Source organism: Tiliqua scincoides, chromosome 5, assembly GCF_035046505.1.
Source record: "Tiliqua scincoides isolate rTilSci1 chromosome 5, rTilSci1.hap2, whole genome shotgun sequence".
Classification (NCBI taxonomy): Eukaryota; Metazoa; Chordata; class Lepidosauria; order Squamata; family Scincidae; genus Tiliqua; species Tiliqua scincoides.
In genome coordinates, this window is record NC_089825.1 from 99,747,895 (window position 1) to 99,765,709 (window position 17,815).

The following is a 17,815-nucleotide window of genomic DNA, read 5'->3' on the forward strand; positions in this document are numbered from 1 at the left end:
GAACAAACTGTGAGTGCACAGACAGAAGTGCAAGAGGGGGGAGGGTCACATGCAGCAGCAGGCAGGCTTACCAGTATGACCCACTCCTTTGCAGCTCTACTCATAAGTAGTTTCATTGTGACCAGTCATTCAAGGAGCCTGCTGAAACCATGCCATGACTCCTGGATGGCTATGAATTACCACCACCACCACCCCCGCCGCCTTCTTCCCTCACTCGCCCAGGGAAAAAATCTTCTTCCAATTATCACTAGTTCCTTTAGAGATGGACAAGGGAGCCCACCCGCCTGCTTCTCAATGCAAATCCAAAACATTAAGTCTTCCCTGCCTCCCAGCTGGAAATGCCCTGCTGCTTCCCAGTCTGAATGATGGCCCCACAATGTCTGTCACACCTCCAAAAAAGTAAGCAAGCACACCCAGACAGAGACAGACTTGATTCTGCATGTGTGGGGACTCCTTTCCGAGTGACCTCAGATCCGAGTCAGTGCCAGAGTAAATAATATATAGCACTAAATTCATAGCATGGGATGGCTGCTTTGCCTTCTTTTTTATTTTTTTATAAGTCAAATAGCAGTTGGAGGACCTGCCATATGGAGCAAAAGTTTCAGGATGTGGCCGCAGTTCTTTTGGACTTTGCTTTGGTTCCACTCCTGATCTCACCACTATACAATATTCCAGTGGTTAGCAAACATTTTAGAGGCCGTAGAGGCTGCAGCCTGATTTCTAAATGCCAAGGAATGTGGCTATAATGGTGATTGGGCAGGAGTGCTCTCCCCCCTCCCGATTAGCAGCTTGTTGCACCCTTGATGCACAGTCTGCCCTGTCAGTTTCACACCCAAACAAATATGGGGTCAAGTCCCACTAGTGGGTTTCAGACTCACAGTTTGGAAACTGCTACACGATTTGAAACAGAACAATGTTTGCATTGACAAACCATTTGGTGCTTCTTTCTGTTTAAATTTTCACACAGGAGCATGACTGGAAATGTAACCATATGTCCAAAAGTCCTAAACCCCCCTACCATCCACCATTGTTTTGTTAAATTAAATACTATCCCCACAGTTTTTAAAAAAAATTCCAACAGACCATTTTTCATATGTAGTATAATAAAATTTGGCCCATCTGCCTAGCACTCCTTTATCAGATTTATCTAACATATAGCAACTCATCTATGGAAAGGGGTGAAATCTGAATGGGGATCACAAGGAAGGCAACTCACATCTCACCATGATCCCAGTTCAGACTCCCTTCCACAAAATTGCATACCGTTTGATCTTTGTAAACATGTATGTTTTTCATTTCACAAAGACGATCAGGGAGATGTTTAGATACTCTGTAATTATCCAAAGTATGGTTATTTCCTTCCTTGCGCAGTTGGTAAGAAATGCATCCATATTTCAAAAGGAGGTGGATCTATTCTGAACTGCATCAGTGCCCCATGGAGGAACAGAGATCACCAAACATTTCTTCTTCAAAACATTTTGGGGAGACATCTCTGTGACCACACATGCTGCTGAGTGAGGTTCCTGTGAGGTTCCATCAGGATGCCAGCCACAGAGATATCATTGTAGCTGGAACTGTAGTTCAGGATGCAGAAGTTCAGATGCAGCTTGGTTAGACATGCATTTGCAGCCCTGTGGCTGTTTCTGCTCTTCCTGCTGCTGCTTCTCCCTTCTCTTGCCTGTTGGGAGGATGTGCCCAGTGAATGTGAATTTGAAGAAAGCTATGGGGATACTAGGCTAGGAGATGCTGTAGTTGGTGGGGTCCTCTCTCTTATACGTCCTGTACACTCTGCAATCAATTTTCAGAGACTACCAGCAATGAAGACAAACAAATTCTTGTAAGTTATTTCTTGTTTGGTACCCATCATGCTATTTGAAATATGAAGACTAGAGATCAAACAACTGCACTGGGGTGGAATTTCAACAGGTGCAGCTTGTTGGGAAGAACAGGGTGGGGTTGGGGCTGTGCCATGGTCAGGAAGGGAGCGGATATCTTTGAACGCACCTTTGTTTATATCCTATCTCCCTTCCTGGCCACAAACTACCTACACATATCCACTTGGACTTGCAGCAGCAAAATCACAGGCACAGTAGATCCATTGCAGCAGCTAAGACTTACTTCAGGACAAAGGAAGAAATGTTCCCTTACGTAATCATTTTTGTTCTGGTCAGATGAACAACTCCATTCCTGCACCCCTCTTCCTTACACCTCTTTAGTTTTGTTTCCTTTTCTCATTTTTCTTGGGATGAGTTTTTCACTGTACAAGCATATATCCAGTAGTGTGGGTGTCACTGTCCTCTAAAATTGAGTGCTGTGCAAATCAGCACTAAAAAAGCACACTGTTCTTGATGGGACAAGAACCTGACACTGATTGGCCAGAATACACTGCTCTGATTGACAATAGCTGTCAGTCATGCCAAGGATGAACAACACTGTAGCAAAACAGTGCTCAAGGAAATGCCATTGTGGGTCGTACTACTATAAATGTATATGTGGTGCACATGACAATGCGCTAGACCTTATCTCTGCCACAATGTCAATCTAATTTCAGAATAGGGTACAAACATTATCAGCATGTCCTGGCCTTCCTTTTTGCCATTCATGAGATCAACAGGAATCCCAATCTCTTACCCAATGTGACCTTGGGCTTTAAAATCTATGACAACTTTTTTGAAGGAATGACCACATATAAGTCCATCCTGGATCTATTCTTCAAACAGCAAAGGAATGTACCCAATTACAAGTGTGGTAAGAAAGGTGATGTCTTGTCTGTCATTGGGGGATTCACGGTAGAGTATGTCATCCAAATGGCCAACATTCTTAGCTGCTACAAGTTTCCACAGGTATGTACATTCAGATGCATGAATGGGTGGCATAAAACTGCTCTTCACTTGTTATATTATTTGAGACTTTATAAGTGAATGCCTTTTTTAGCACACCAATCTTGTTGCACTGATTATAATACTGCTAAGTCATGTCTCATATTCTAGGGATACAAACCATAGAGGTGATTTTAATCTTTCAAAAAATGGAAGATTGAAGCTCGGCAAAATATAACTTGGTTTGTATCAAATACATTACACATTACAGGACATTAAGTGATGGTTTGTGGACATGGTGAAAGGAAATGTGTTGTAACTCATTGAGAGCCCAACCCTATGCATGACTACTCAAAAGCACGTCTCATTGTGTTCTATGGGCAGTGGTGTAGCTAATAAGTACACATATAAGTCCATCCTGGATCTACTCTTCAAACAACAAAGGTATGTGCCCAATTACAAGTGTGATAAGAAAGGTGATGCCTTGTCCGTCATTGGGGGATTCATGGTAGAGTATGTCATCCAAATGGCCAACATTCTTAGCCACTACAAGTTCCCACAGGTATGTACATTCAGATGCATGAATGGGTGGCATAAAACCACTCTTCACTTATTATATTATTTGGGACTTTATCAGTGAATGCCTTTTTTTAGCTTGAAAAGTATTGCAAAGGGGTAATGCAATGCAACAAGTAAACTGTTTATTCAGAAGAAATAACCATTTGAGAAGGTTCCTGAGATCTCAAGTTGTATAGGAGGACATAACATGACTGATCAGAAACCCAGATGTGGGCAGAGAGACCTCCAGTTCTAAATAATAATAATAATAATAATAATAATAATAATAATAATAATAATAATAATAATAATAATAATAATAATAATGTTTGTCGGGGTCGCTGCCTCCCTCCCACCCCGACTGACCTGGAGAGGCAGGGGGAGGGAGACCCCACTGGCAGCAAAAGCCTCGGGAGGAGGAGGAGAGGCTGCCTGGACCCTGGGCGCGCCCGCCCAGCTGCCTGTTCCACCAAACACGAGGGAAAGAAGGGAGGCAGGGACCAGAGCCCCAGGCCCCTGTAAGGAAGTGGGAGGAGGGTGAGGGAGGAAGGGGGGAGCAGAGAGGGCTTCATAACGGAGGCCTGTGATGAGGGTGAGGGGGGCAAGGTGTGGAGCGGTTCCTGCTGCCCCACTGGTGAACACCACCCTCAAGAGACAGTGAGGAGGAGAAGGGTGTTGTGACCCCCTCCCTTTGGTCACCCAGCTGAGGCTCCAGAGGCACTCCCCTCCACCCTTCGTTAGGCCTCCACTGCCTTGCTGGGAAGGCCTGGGAGACAGTGAACCAAGCTCCATGGACGACATCCGCCTCGCCCCCACACGAAGCCTGACAATACTAATGTTGGTATTTATATACCGCTTTTCTTGGGCATCAGATTTCTCCTCAGACTTTAATTCAAGGTGGTTTGCATAGCAAGGCTTTCCAAACCCTGCAGGAACCTTTATAATAGAATAGTTCTGATCTTTCATACAAAGCCTCATTACAGCTGAATTCCTTCCCAGTCTGGCCGATTCTCCTCCCATGCGCCTTGAGAGCAACTCCTCCCTGCCACTGATCATGCACTCGTTATCAGCATGTCGACAGCTCCCAGATACTTCTGGTTGCTTCGAACTGGTGTCCCCAGATCTTCAGGCATACAAGGCAGCAGCTCTACCACTGAGCCAGACCTCCTGCCCTAAATATGCTTTTCAGTGCATAGCACCCAGGTTTGAATCCCAAGAAAATGTGTCATAACTGCAGCCAGTTATATACAGTGTTCTTCAGCTTAAGCAAGCCAATCTTGTCGCACTGATTTCAATACTGCTTAGTCATGTCTCATATTCTGGGGATACAAACCATAGAAGTGATTTTAATCTTTTAAAAAATGGAAACTTGAAGCTCGGCAAAACAATAGCTTGGTCTGAATCAAAGACGTTACCCGTTTCAGGACATTAAGTGATGGCTTGTGGACAAGGTGGAAGGAAATGTTTTGTAGCTCATTGAGAGCACAACCCTATGCATGACTACTCAGAAGTCAGTCTCATTATGTTCTATGGGCAGTGGCATAGCTAATGATTGTGTAGCCCAGTGCTAAGCTCAAAATGTTGCCTCGGAAGTGACGTCACACCCGGGCTTTTAAATACTGTGAAGAACACACCTCCTCCTCCCAGCAACTCACCACCCACTTGCTCTGCTGCCTCAGTGGCATAGCTAAGGCATCTATCTGCTACCTGGGTTCAAAGAAGATTTGTACCCCCCCCCCAGATAAAATAAATGTAAAGTGTGCCCCTGATTGGTTCAAGATACTGTAATGGGGTGAAGAGGGATGGTTTCTCTCCCCTTGCTAAATATAAGAGGGGCATCACTTGAAAAAGTGCCTTTTTACCCGGCTAGCACGGGTAACTGTATTATGATGCATGGAAATGAGAGCTGACTCATATTTACACCTTCTTGGTTTCATGCTGTATCATGATAATATGTCATTGCAACAAGTCAATAACATAATTACATGTCATTGACTCTCAGAACAATGAGTCTCATAGGTCGGTTTTGAGTTAAGATAATCCACCTTTTGTTCCATAAGGTGGTTGTTTTTATTTTCTGGTTAATTGGCCATAACTTTTGATAGAATACAGATATTCCAATGCCATTTTGTTTCATTGCATTCTGCATTACATTACCTGTCCAATGATATATAACATGATGGCATTATTCATACATACCACTATTTTCACAATATTGGTCACTAGTGTCAAGCTCAGCTTGTTGTCCTGCTAAAGCTTGATGCCTGGTGCAACTGCTACCCCCTGTACCCCCTTAGCTAAGCCACTGTCTATGGGGCTTCCTCCCAGGAAAGTGTGCAGACGATTGCAGACTTATTATAATTTATTGATGGGAATGTTTACAAAGATGCATTGTTCAGTATACTTAGCATATCATTGATAAGCAAAAGTCTGGATTGTAATAAATATTTTGGTTTGGAAAATGGTTGTTAATTTTCAAAGCGGTTATGAGCCATGTTTTCCCCCATTAGATTACCTATGGTACCTATGAGAAACCAGCCACAAAAAATAATTTCCCTTCTCTATACTGGATGGCAATAAGGGAAGGTACTCTGCACATCGGCATAGTCCAGCTACTGCTGCATTTCCAATGGACGTGGATTGGTCTCATTGTTTCAGAGGCTGATAGTGGAGAAGGCTTCCTGCAGAGGCTGACACCATTGCTGGCCCGGAACAGCATTTGTGTTGCATTCTTAGAAAGGACTGTCGTTGTCAAGGATGTTAATTTGGATAACACAATCAGGCAAAACATATTGAGGATACGCTCCACACTTTTATCCACTACAGTCAACGTTGTTATTGTTGATGGAGACGCTCAGACTCTGGAACCATTGGTAGCCATTTTATACGTAGCTGAATTTTTAGATAAACGTCATATAGGGAAGGTTTGGATCACGTCACCTCAGTGGGATTTCGTCAGCACTGTTTACACTGAGGGATTCTTTGCAAAAACATTCCATGGGACTTTGTCTTTCACAACCTCCGTGAAGGCCGTGCCAGGATTCCAGGACTTCCTTCAGACTCTAAAACCTAAAAAGTCGCTTGCACGTTTTCTCTGCCTTTTCTACAAATCTGCATTCAGGTGTTGCCATGATGGGAAAATTAAAACTTGTAAACACTGTACCGGAGAGGAGAAACTGGAGAGCCTGCCTCAGACTCTATTTGAGATGGAGATGAGTGATGTGAGCTACCGTATTTACAATGGTCTCTATGCTGTAGCACATGCTTTAAATGCCATATATACATCCAGGCCAAAAACAATGCTGAACAGAGACAAAGGCAAACCTTTGAACATTGAACCCTGGCAGGTATATTCCTCACTGTATTGAAACGCTTATGTATGATGCATTCCCAAGCACACTTACTAGGAAGATAATTGGAGCACAGTGGAAATCACTTCTATGTAAACTTGCTGTGGATTGAATGGGTGGTGTGGGTGAAATCATGTTCCCAGGCACATGGGGGGGGGGCATATTGCTAAAGCTAAGCAGATCTGAACCTTGCAGGACTTTGATGACTGACCTCTTGGATTTGCCATTTTGCTTTATAGCCCAAGCCTTTGCTTGTCTACTCAGATATAAGTCCATTGTGTTCAATGGGGTTTACTCCTAGGAAACCGCATAGGGCTGAAGTCTTAAGTTCCAAAATGTAAGAAAAGCGGAATATAACAGGAATGTGTGATTCAGGCTGCGGGCAAGACAGAACTACCCCTTTGTAGCCCATGGAAAAGTGCCACAGCTATCCCGCCTGCTTACACCTGAGGAGGCTCTCTTTACATTCGAGAAAGTAGGGGCGAGGAGAGCCTCCTCGGGTGTAAGCAGGCAGGGCAACTGAGGTGCTTTTCCAAGGACAAAGACAGGGCAGTTCTGCCACACCTATTGCTCTGAACCGCACGACCCTGAAATATTAATTTTCATTGTGAAAGCATCCACAAAGCTCCCTGGAAACCTTTGAGTAGAGGAGCAAATTGAATACTTCAATAGGACCCAATCCTACCCAATTTCCAGCACCAATGAGCTGCACCGTAGCCCCAAGTAAAGGAACAATTGTTCCCTGACCTCGACAAGGCCTCTGTGACTACCCCCACAGGGTATAGCAGAATGCAGAGCAGGCCCCATTGGCACAGTTGCATCAGTGCGGCAAAGTTTGGATTGGGCCCATAGATGTGGAAATGTTGGATATGATGGTGAGCTGAGAGGAGAGGAAGATGAGGAAGATCTGCCAGGTGTATTCTTATAGTTTTTAATAAATGAAAAATGTTCTTTTAACCTGTACATCTAAGGTTTACAGGTGTCTTTTCTGACCAGGGGATTGGTAATACAGTGCGCAATATATATTTAAGCTATCAGCTGTTTTCTGTTTGTGTCCAATCTAGATGCACTCTTTTTTGAAGAATGTCCACTTTAACAATGGTGCTGGCCATGAAGTCTGGTTTGCCAATCAGGAACTGTCTTCTGGACTTGATGTCATCAACTGGGTCACTTTCCCCAATCAATCCTTCCTTAAGATCCGAGCTGGAAAGATTTCTCCAAGTCAAGAGTTTACCATCCATGACGAGGCCATTGTGTGGAATAGCAGATTTCAGCAGGTAGGGCTAAAATCCTTCAGCAAGGTGACCTCTTCATTTGCTTGGGAACATTCCTGAACATGAGAGCATTCCTGGAGGCATGCACTGCATGCTATGGTGGGGGCAGGATGGAGAGGCCTTTGAGATGTAAAGGAGCATACTTTCCCCTGACCTCTGTATAGGCCCCCTGACAGCCTAGGGGTCTCCTTGTACCTATGCCAGCTCTATAACTGATATAAGCCTGAGGGTGGGGAGGCTTGAAAACTAGGGGATAGGATTCGACATGCATGACTCCCACCAGATCAGCCCCTCCCCTCCCTGACCGACCCCTGTTCCTCCCCTGAAGTGCACTATTACTCCTCCTCTCTGCCCAATACCCAACCCTGCCAACAACTTACTTGAGTCTCCAATTGTGGCAGCCAGAAAGTGTCCTGCAATGCTGGAATGTGAGTAATAGCAGTGCAGGGTGAGCAAAGGATTTTACTCCTGTTGTGCAATAGTATGCCTGACTACTCAGAAATAAGTCTCACTAGGTTGAATTGGGCTTACTGCCAGGAAAGTGTATATAGGATTGCAGCCTTACAGTCACAGCTGGTATTGTACAAGTCTTGTAGGAATGCTGAAACAAGCCATTAGTACATATAAATGAATTTTAACTGATCTATTTTCCCCAAACATCCCAGAAGCTGTAAATCTAACCACGCTTACCTCGAGTAAGACCCATTGACTATCACTGTTAAAAGCATATACATAGTAGCCTGTTAAAAGTACAGATCTGAAACATTTCCCCAACATACATACCATGGTAGCATAAAGTCAAATATATTAAAAATATAATGCACATTGAAATGAATGGGGACCATCCAAAATTGGTTCTCGACTCACCTAATGGGTCCTGACCAACAGTTTGAGAAACACTGAATACGACTGCAAGAGTCACAGATCGGTATTATCCAGGTTTTATAGGATTGCTACGACTACACCATTAGTACACTTGCCTAAAGTAAATATCCTCAAGCACTTTAACCTAAACTTATACTGGGTCATTCCTGTCCTCTACAGACACAGAATAAAATCATTTTAAACATATTTGCAAGGCACATAGCCTATCAAGTTGATTAATCAAATATCTATATTGAGGAAAAGATGGTAAATAAATATACCTATCTTGAGAAAAATATCAAATAGATAGCTGGGGTTTGAGTTGGGCCCCACTCAAAGGTGGGCCCCACCTTTTAACAAGTTGAAACACACAGAAAAAAGGAGGCTGTCCATAGTGTTGAGTATTAAAAGACAGCTTTCTCTTATGTCCCATTCTTTTTATTCTTAGATGCTACCCCATTCAGAATCTAATTGCTATTGGGCACTTGCGTACCACAGAGGGTAAAGGGGGACACACGTCCCAGGATTCCACCCCTCTGCCCCCCTGCCAGCATCCATGCCTCCATCCTCCCAAGCACCACTTTCACCACTTTCAGCTGCCCTTCAGAGACCTTCTGGGGGCCGGGGAAGTTGCATATGGCCTCCTCCTGCCTCCGAAGGCCTTCTGAATCCTCTGGAAGGCTTCTAAAAGCCCTTTTGTTTAAAGCCTTATAAGACCTCCAGAGGGCCAGAGGAGACCACGTGCGGCCTGGACGCGATGGTAAGGGGTGGCAACCGGTGAGGGGGGGCAGTATTCTGTGATCCTTGCCCTGGATGGCACAAGGGCCAGGAATGCCAGTGAAATTGCCAATTCCCTGATGAAATAAAATCACGCTGAGTTTTCTACTAGCAGAAAGACACTTTGGGATTAAAACCAAATCTTGGTGTATTTCCTACTTCTTTTGGACTGTGCTCTGAACTGTTTTGAATCCCAGTAGGAAAAACAGATCTTTCTGCCGACTCTCCCTGAAGTCAAATACCACAGGAGTCTACAGCAGGTCGCTGGCAACAGGGGAGTTCTCTGTTGCTGGTCAGGATCAAGTTGATCTCCTGTTCATGATAAGCTGAAGTGCACTGGAAGAGAAGGATGGTCGTGGTGGTGGGCATCCAATGTTTGCTTCAGCGTTTCTTCCCCTTCTTTCTTCTTAGAATCCGCCTGTTTCAACCTGTGTTGAGAGCTGCCGTGTCGGACACAGCAAGACAGTTCGAGAGGGAGAAGCAATCTGTTGCTATGATTGTACTTCGTGTCCAGATGACATGATATCTAACCAGACAGGTGACTGACAGTTGCTGATTTTCCAGGAAATATTTGCAAATATTTGTCCACCCTAACATCATAACATATGCCTAGGTATGGTCTGTCCTTCTCCAAACACTTAAATTATGATGCACAGATTCTTAAAAGGAAACTGGTTGCAACTATAACAAGGGAGGAACCTTGAAAGATTTCAGAAGCAGTCCATTACACAGTTCCGTGCACTTAACTCCACTGGTGCTTGTCACTTGCTGCGTTTTGTCGTTCCCCTGATACTAAGCATTGTTCTCCAGGAAAATGAGGAATTCTTGTCCAATGTTTGCTTTCAACCTTCCATCATTCCTCTGGATTCATACAGCTACTGAAATTCTCTTTGTCCTTTTCAGATGCAGCTCATTGCGTCAAATGCCCAGAAGATCAGTACCCAAACAAGAACCAAGACCAATGTATCCCCAAACAGACAGCCTTCCTAAACTACGAGGAACCCTTAGGAATCAGTTTGGTTTCTATTGCTTTTTCCTTTACAGCAATAACAGTTATGGTGATACTGATCTTTTTAAAGAACTGGAACACTCCCATTGTCAAAGCCAACAATCAAAACCTCACCTGCATTCTTCTCACCTCCATCCTGCTTTGCTACCTTTCCTCCCTGCTCTTCATCGGCAAACCTAGCAAGGTGTCCTGCCTTCTCCGACAATCGGCTTTTGGCATCATTTTCTCTGTGGCTGTTTCTTCTGTTTTGGCAAAAACCGCCACTGTGGTCCTGGCCTTCATGGCCACCCAGCCAGGGAACAGGATGAGGAAATGGCTGGGGAAAAAAGTGGCCCACGCCATTGTCCTTTCCTGTTCCCTCATTCAAGTGGGGATCTGCACTGTATGGCTGTCCACCTCTCCTCCTTTTCCAGATGTCGACATGCACTCCCAGACTGAGCACATCATAGTGGAGTGTAATGAAGGGTCGATCATCATGCTCTATTCTGTCCTGGGCTATGTTGGTTTTCTGGCCCTCACCAGCTTCACAGTCGCTTTCCTTGCCCGAAAACTGCCAGATACTTTCAATGAAGCCAAATTCATCACCTTCAGCATGCTGGTCTTCTGCAGTGTGTGGATCTCCTTCATTCCTGCTTACCTGAGCACCAAGGGGAAAGACGTGGTGGCCGTGGAGGTCTTTGCCATCTTGGCCTCCAACTCTGGCCTCCTGACTTGCATTTTTCTTCCTAAATGCTGTTATTGTGCTAAAACCAGATCTCAACTCCAAGCAGCTGCTAACAGAGAAAAGAAGAAATTAAGTCAGATTCTGATTGTTGTTTTGCATGTTTTTTCTCTCTATATGTTTCCATACAGTATGAATACAGGATCACAGCATTTCACATTTTTCATCGTCCTGATTCTTTAGAATCCACAATGTGGGGTGAGAAATCATTTCAGAAGCAATAATTGCACCTCCTGGGTAGCTATCCACGGATAATGTTAATAATGCAAGATACAACCCAGAAGTCAAAATGTTGAAACAAGGAAATATCAAGTTCATATTAAAGGCATGATGCTAAGGCAACACAGGTTACCAGAAAAACCCAAGGGTTTCCATCCTCTAAAACAGCGTTGCCCAAACCCCAGCCCGGAGGCCATTTGTGGCCCTTGGGGACCCCCAAACCAGCCCACAGAGCATCCTCAGTCTCCAGTGAGCCTCTGGCCCTCCAGAGACTTGTTGGAGCCTGTGCTGGCCGGACGTGACTACTCTCAGTGAAAGGGTCCACTGTTTGACCTCTTGCGTGAGTTGCAGGCCAAGAGCTTCCTCCGCTGCTTGCTGTTTAACATCTGTGAAGCTGCAGCAAAGGCCAGCCTTGCTTTGTTCAATACATTACACATAAGCAGCCCCGCAGCATTAATGGTTCTATCTTTCGATTGCCTTTCGAATAGACAGGTCTCTGGCAATATTGTGTCAGTAGGTAAGTCCCAAAGTTGATGAAAGATGTCAGAATTGTGCCCCACCCTGGAATTGAAATCTCCTGCAATTAGAATCTTATAAGAGGAAAATTTACCAGTCAGGTCATTAATTATACCACTAAGATATGCACATTGCTTTTCAGTAGCAGATTTATCTTTTAAAGGAGGCATATATATATATAATATATATATATTAATTATCATTATGCTTTGGGGCAATAGCTTCACCTTGATCGCTTGAATTTTGCAAAAACTGTCAGCCATAAATAGCAATTCATGTTTGAAAGCAGGTTTCACTAATATGGCAAGGCCTCCAACTGGGCGGCCTTTTACTGCATTCTTCCGTGCGGGTAAACATATAGAAAGAAACCCATCAAACTCAATAGGTCTAATTGCCCAAGTTTCCTGCAGTAAAATAATGTCTCGGTCTCTTAAAACAGTATCTAGCTCTTTTCCACGAGTCTTTGCAAACCAACCAGCGATATTCCAAGAAAGGATTTTCAGCTGGCCCTGTGGAATGCTCTGGGAGCGGGTAGGTGGAAGTCAATCTAATGAAGTTGACGTTGAGAGAATTTGAGTATCTGAATCCCTCTGATTTCTTATAAGAGAATGTCATGTCCCTTTTTCAGGGGTAGTGTCCTCAGACAGTCTTGACTTGGCATCTAGGTTGTTCAGCAGCTTTGCCCCTTCTGAGGTTGTTTTGGTTTCTGGAAGAGGATGAGTGTAATCAGGTGTAGAAGGTATCTGCACCAATTGGCTAGATTGAATATCCTCTGATGAGAGCTGTGGTAGTTGTGCTGTAGCTTCCTCTAGATCAGCAAATACTGTCTGTTGTTTAGTTGGTGGAAGAAAATTACATGTCTCTGCCGCTGCTTTCTCCAACACTACCATTGATTGGCAAAGGCCACTGACAATGGTCTCTGTATATGGTGAGTCCAGATTATTCAGAGGCAGTTCCATAGTCTCAGAGATCTGAGCCATCTTGACAGATGATAGACCTAGAGAGGAGGACAAACTACCTCCAGCTGGAGGCTCCTGATGAATCTCTGCCTGGATGGATCACCTCTGAGGCGGGGCTGCATCTGGAACAGAAGTTGTATGGTCTCGTGAAGGAGGTAAGCTCTTAGATGATGCAGAGCCACAAGGGATCAATAGAATGTCCGTTAGTTCTTGCCATACCATCTCCAATTTCTTGACCATTCTTAGTTGTTCCCGTCGGGGAAGAAATCTAAAAGCCTCCAGGGCCTCCCTGGTCAATGTGTCCTCATCAATGTTCAGGTACAGTGATAGATCTATTGACTAGGAGCTTGCGTTGCTGCTGAGAGAGCCAGTTTTCTGAGGAGATATCATAGTTTGTGGAGGGTCGTTAGGTGGACGCTGGGGAACATCACCAGTACTTGCAATCTCCTCAGAGCTGAGCACAGAGTTCTTTGAAGGATGTTTCCTGGCGCATTCCATATCTATGTCGGGCATCTCATCCTGTGGTTCTGTAGTTGAGTTAATGACCCTCTTAGGGCACCTTATTGAAGGTGAACCCACATGGTCCATCCTGACCAGTTGGTCATTTAGTGTTGCGGGGGGTCGTTGGTTCAGACCTGAAGAGGTGGTTGAAACTCTTTTAGCAGTCAGCTCTATGGATGAAAGAGAGTCTGGAGGAACAGACCCATCTGCCAAATTCCTTGAGTTATTGGATTCTTCAGCAATTTCCATACTATCAAGCTCAGTAGCATCGAGCTGTGATAAAAGGTCTTTCCTAGGATTTCCAGGCATTGTGCCCACAATGACATCAGCTGTTTCATCAACATCCAAAGGACAGCTTACTGACTTAGGTTCAGTCTCCCTCATTTGTTCCTGCCGTGTGGCAAACGTATACATCAGATGGGACTCTGACAGAGCGGGTTGGGAAAGCTTTCCACATATGTCTTTGTCAGTTCCTGGATATCGCAGGTTGGAATTGCGATTCCGTTCAGTTAAGGCAGTTTCTAGGCAGAGGGATAGGCTTTGCTAGGTAGCAGAGTCCCTTTCAGTAGTGTTCTTTATTATATTTGGACTCAGAGAGTTTGTTTGCTCATTAGAGGGGGATGTTGCTGCAGTCTTATCAGCTGTCTGAGCAGGCAAGAATCACTTTGTGCAGGGATGGAGGATGATACAGTGATCAGAGGCTTGGAGCTATGTGTGGAGGAGGGCAGCAGCTCTTGATTAGAGTCAGAGAAATCAGAGAAGACTCTCTTCGCTGTTATTTTGAATGTACTGAGAAACCTTCTCATTCGAAACAGAGTCAGGGGAATTGTAGAGGTGTCAAAGGACAGAAGGAGTCTGACTCTAGATGCAGGACTACTTAGCCATTGGGCACTTATCATGTCAATTTGATTAAGATCCATACATAAAAGTTTACTTAAGGATATTTTTACACAGAACCTGTCCCTCCATTTTCCATAATTTACTGGCACTCTGCCAACCTCCAAGAGAATTTGGTTTGCTTGGAAACAGCGTGAGTGAGAGCCAGCAGCTTTAAGCAAAGAGACAGGTTTGATCCTAGATTCTTTCGCAAAGACAGAGGCGTCCTTGGACATTATCTGCGTGTGGCTATAAGCTCGTGTTGTTGCTGGAGAACTGCCCTTGGGTCTTGGGGCTGATTGCTCCTGCAGCTTCTTTTGTAGTTTATCAATTTGGGAGTATATAAACTTAAGTTCCCGAAAGATTGCCAAAACTGTTCTAGCCGCAACAAGGGAGTGATCTCCCAAAAGAGTTAAGATGGAAGTATTGCCTGGTTCAAGGTCCACCTGTTTCTCTTGGTCTCTGTGAGTTAGGTCCTTATCTCCCAGTGCACTCTCATGAGCATAAACATTTACTGAGATCGCTTCAGGGCAGGACCCATTCTTAGTGTTTCCCAAACATGGTATGCTGTTATGTTCTTCCCCCTCCAAATCAATTTCAGCCTCTAGACAGCTCGAGTTATTAGATGAAGCAGGGTTGGGAGTAACACTTACGGTCTCGTTCCAAGATGTTATTTGGTCCAATCTGAGCTGTTTAGAGACCTTCGGAGGGGACCCGCTGCCAGCAAGCTGCCTTTTCTTTCTCCTGCCCATGCTCAATCCAAATCAATCCACAGAAGTAGGCACTCCAAAGCGGCAAAATAACCAGTATCAATGTTGTCAGCAGGACCTTCAGCTAGTTAAAATAACTTGGGAGAAGAAAAAACCTCCCACGTTGCCACTAAGGCAAAAAGATAAGAGCTCCAGCAGCTGAAATTCTGCTAGACGGCAGCCCAGTTCTAAGTAACATGACTGAGAAGCAGTGCTTCATAATGCTCAGAAGAAGCTGGGTTATTGCATCATGACCAGAAATATCCAGGACTGGGAAAAAGTAGATACTGCATGCAAATTTCCAAAAGTCAAGTGGGCTATAGAGGTCCCTACTTGGAAAAAGTGCTCCACTTGTGAAGGAAGGACTTCTTGGAGGACGATTCTTCTCTTAGAGCAGGAGTGTCCAAAATTTTTGTCAGGAGGGCTACATAATCTCTCTGACATATGTGTTGGGGGCCAGGAAAAAAAGAATTCCTTTACATTTAAAATTTGAATAATGGTTTTACATAAATGAATATATTGGAGATGGAACTTATATGAATAAATGAAGGTTTCTTTTTTTCTTTTTTTAAATATATTTTATTCATTCATTACAGATACAGGAAAGGAAATAGGCTTAACTTTGGGTAGGGTACAACACAGGTTACGCATAAGGTTTGGCCCCAGATTCCAACATACATCATTCAATTAACACAAAAAAACACACAATAATCATCAATACAAAGGATCGCATATTTATCAATATAAAAAATTAATTTTTACGAAACACTCAATTTTATCTAACTAAATTTATCTGCCCAATCATAAAAAAACTTCCAATATTTTCTTACTCTATCTAAATCTCTCTCTTTCATTCTTTCTGTTAAAACTTCCATTTCTGCTACTTCATAAATTTTATCTATTAAATCTTCTTTAGTTGGTACATCTATAGATTTCCATTTTTGTGCAAACAATATTCTTGCCGCTGTAACAATATTTACAATAAGGTGTTTCTTAGGTTGGTCTTTAATTTCTGATGTCACATTTAGGGGGAATATTTCTGGTTTGAATGGTAATACACAATGCAATATCTCTTGCAACACTTTATGTATCATTTTCCAATATTTCTTTGCTTTTTCGCATGTCCACCACATATGATAAAAAGTTCCTTCTAACTCATTACATTTCCAACACTTATTTGATAACCCAGAGTACATTTTTGCTAACTTCTCTGGTGTTAAATACCATCTATAAAACATTTTATATAAGTTCTCTTTAAAAGTCACTGCTTTAGTTATCTTAATATTTGTATTCCAAATTTGATTCCAATCCTCCATTAATATATTATATCCAAATTTTTTTGCCCAACGCACCATTGCATCTTTAACTATCTCATCTTCCATTCTCATCTCCAGGAGAAAACTGTACATTTTTCTTATATACTTCCCCTCATCAATCAAAAATATTTTATCAAAACTTATATCTTCTTCATATAGACCTATTTTTTGGTCTTCTCGTAATCTTGTTCTTATTTGCATTTCATTCCACCAGTCCAACTTTAGTCCTTTCTCTTCTAACTCAGACTTACTTAAAATCTCTCCTTTATTGTTCAGCAAGTCACTATATGACTTGCACAATACCACAATACCACAATTTTAGACTTTTCATAGTTTAGCTGCAAAGAGTTTGTTGTAAGATATTCAATGCAGGCTTTGACCAGTCTCCATAAGCCCATTTTTGTACATGAGATCAGAGCCATGTCGTCAGCTTATAAAAGTAAAGGGACGTCCACCGATCCTAGTTTGGGGCAATGCGAGTCAAGCTTTGATAAGATGGGGGCCAAATCATTGATGAAAAGGATGAACAGAGTGGGTGCCAGCCCACAACCCTGCTTGACCCCCTTGTTGATTGGGATTGGAGCTGAAAGGTCACTTTGTGGGGATAATTTCACTTGACAGGAAGTATTTAGGTGTAGGACACGAATTAGTTCTAGTAATCTTTTGTCAAGTCCCATCCCTTTTTCAGATGTCGACATGCACTCCCAGACTGAGCACATCATAGTGGAGTGTAATGAAGGGTCAATCATCATGCTCTATTCTGTCCTGGGCTACGTTGGTTTTCTGGCCCTCACCAGCTTCACAGTCGCTTTTCTAGCCCGAAAACTGCCAGATACTTTCAATGAAGCCAAATTCATCACCTTCAGCATGCTGGTCTTCTGCAGTGTGTGGATCTCCTTCATTCCTGCTTACCTGAGCACCAAGGGGAAAGAGGTGGTGGCCGTGGAGGTCTTTTCCATCTTGGCCTCCAACACTGGCCTCCTGACTTGCATTTTTCTCCCTAAATGCTATGTTATTGTTCTAAAACCAGATCTCAACTCCAAGCAGCTGCTAACAGAGAAAAGAAGTAATTAAATCCGATTCCAAGATGATAGTTGTTTTGCATGTTTCTCTCTCTCTGTGTTTCCACACAGCAAGAATACTAGAGCACAGCATATCACATTTTTAACTCAGTCCAGATTCTTTGGTATGGAATGTATACGGTGGGATGAGAAATCATTTCAGAAGCAATAGTTGCATCTCCTTGGTAGCTATCCAAGGATAATGATAATAACGCAGGACAAAGACACAACCCAGAAGTCAATGTT

The 17,815-nt window shown here is 43.5% G+C and overlaps 1 protein-coding gene across 1 annotated transcript; it reads left to right on the forward strand.

The window, feature by feature from the left end:
• Positions 1–3,324: 3,324 nt before the first annotated feature.
• LOC136652586 (vomeronasal type-2 receptor 26-like) lies at positions 3,325–17,582 on the forward strand. The gene is made up of 5 exons (XM_066629518.1): positions 3,325–3,381; positions 9,572–9,625; positions 10,054–10,180; positions 10,546–11,309; positions 17,442–17,582. The coding sequence occupies exons 1-5, from the start codon at positions 3,325–3,327 to the stop codon at positions 17,580–17,582; spliced, it is 1,143 nt and encodes a 380-aa protein (XP_066485615.1).
• The last annotated feature ends 233 nt before the right edge of the window (positions 17,583–17,815 follow it).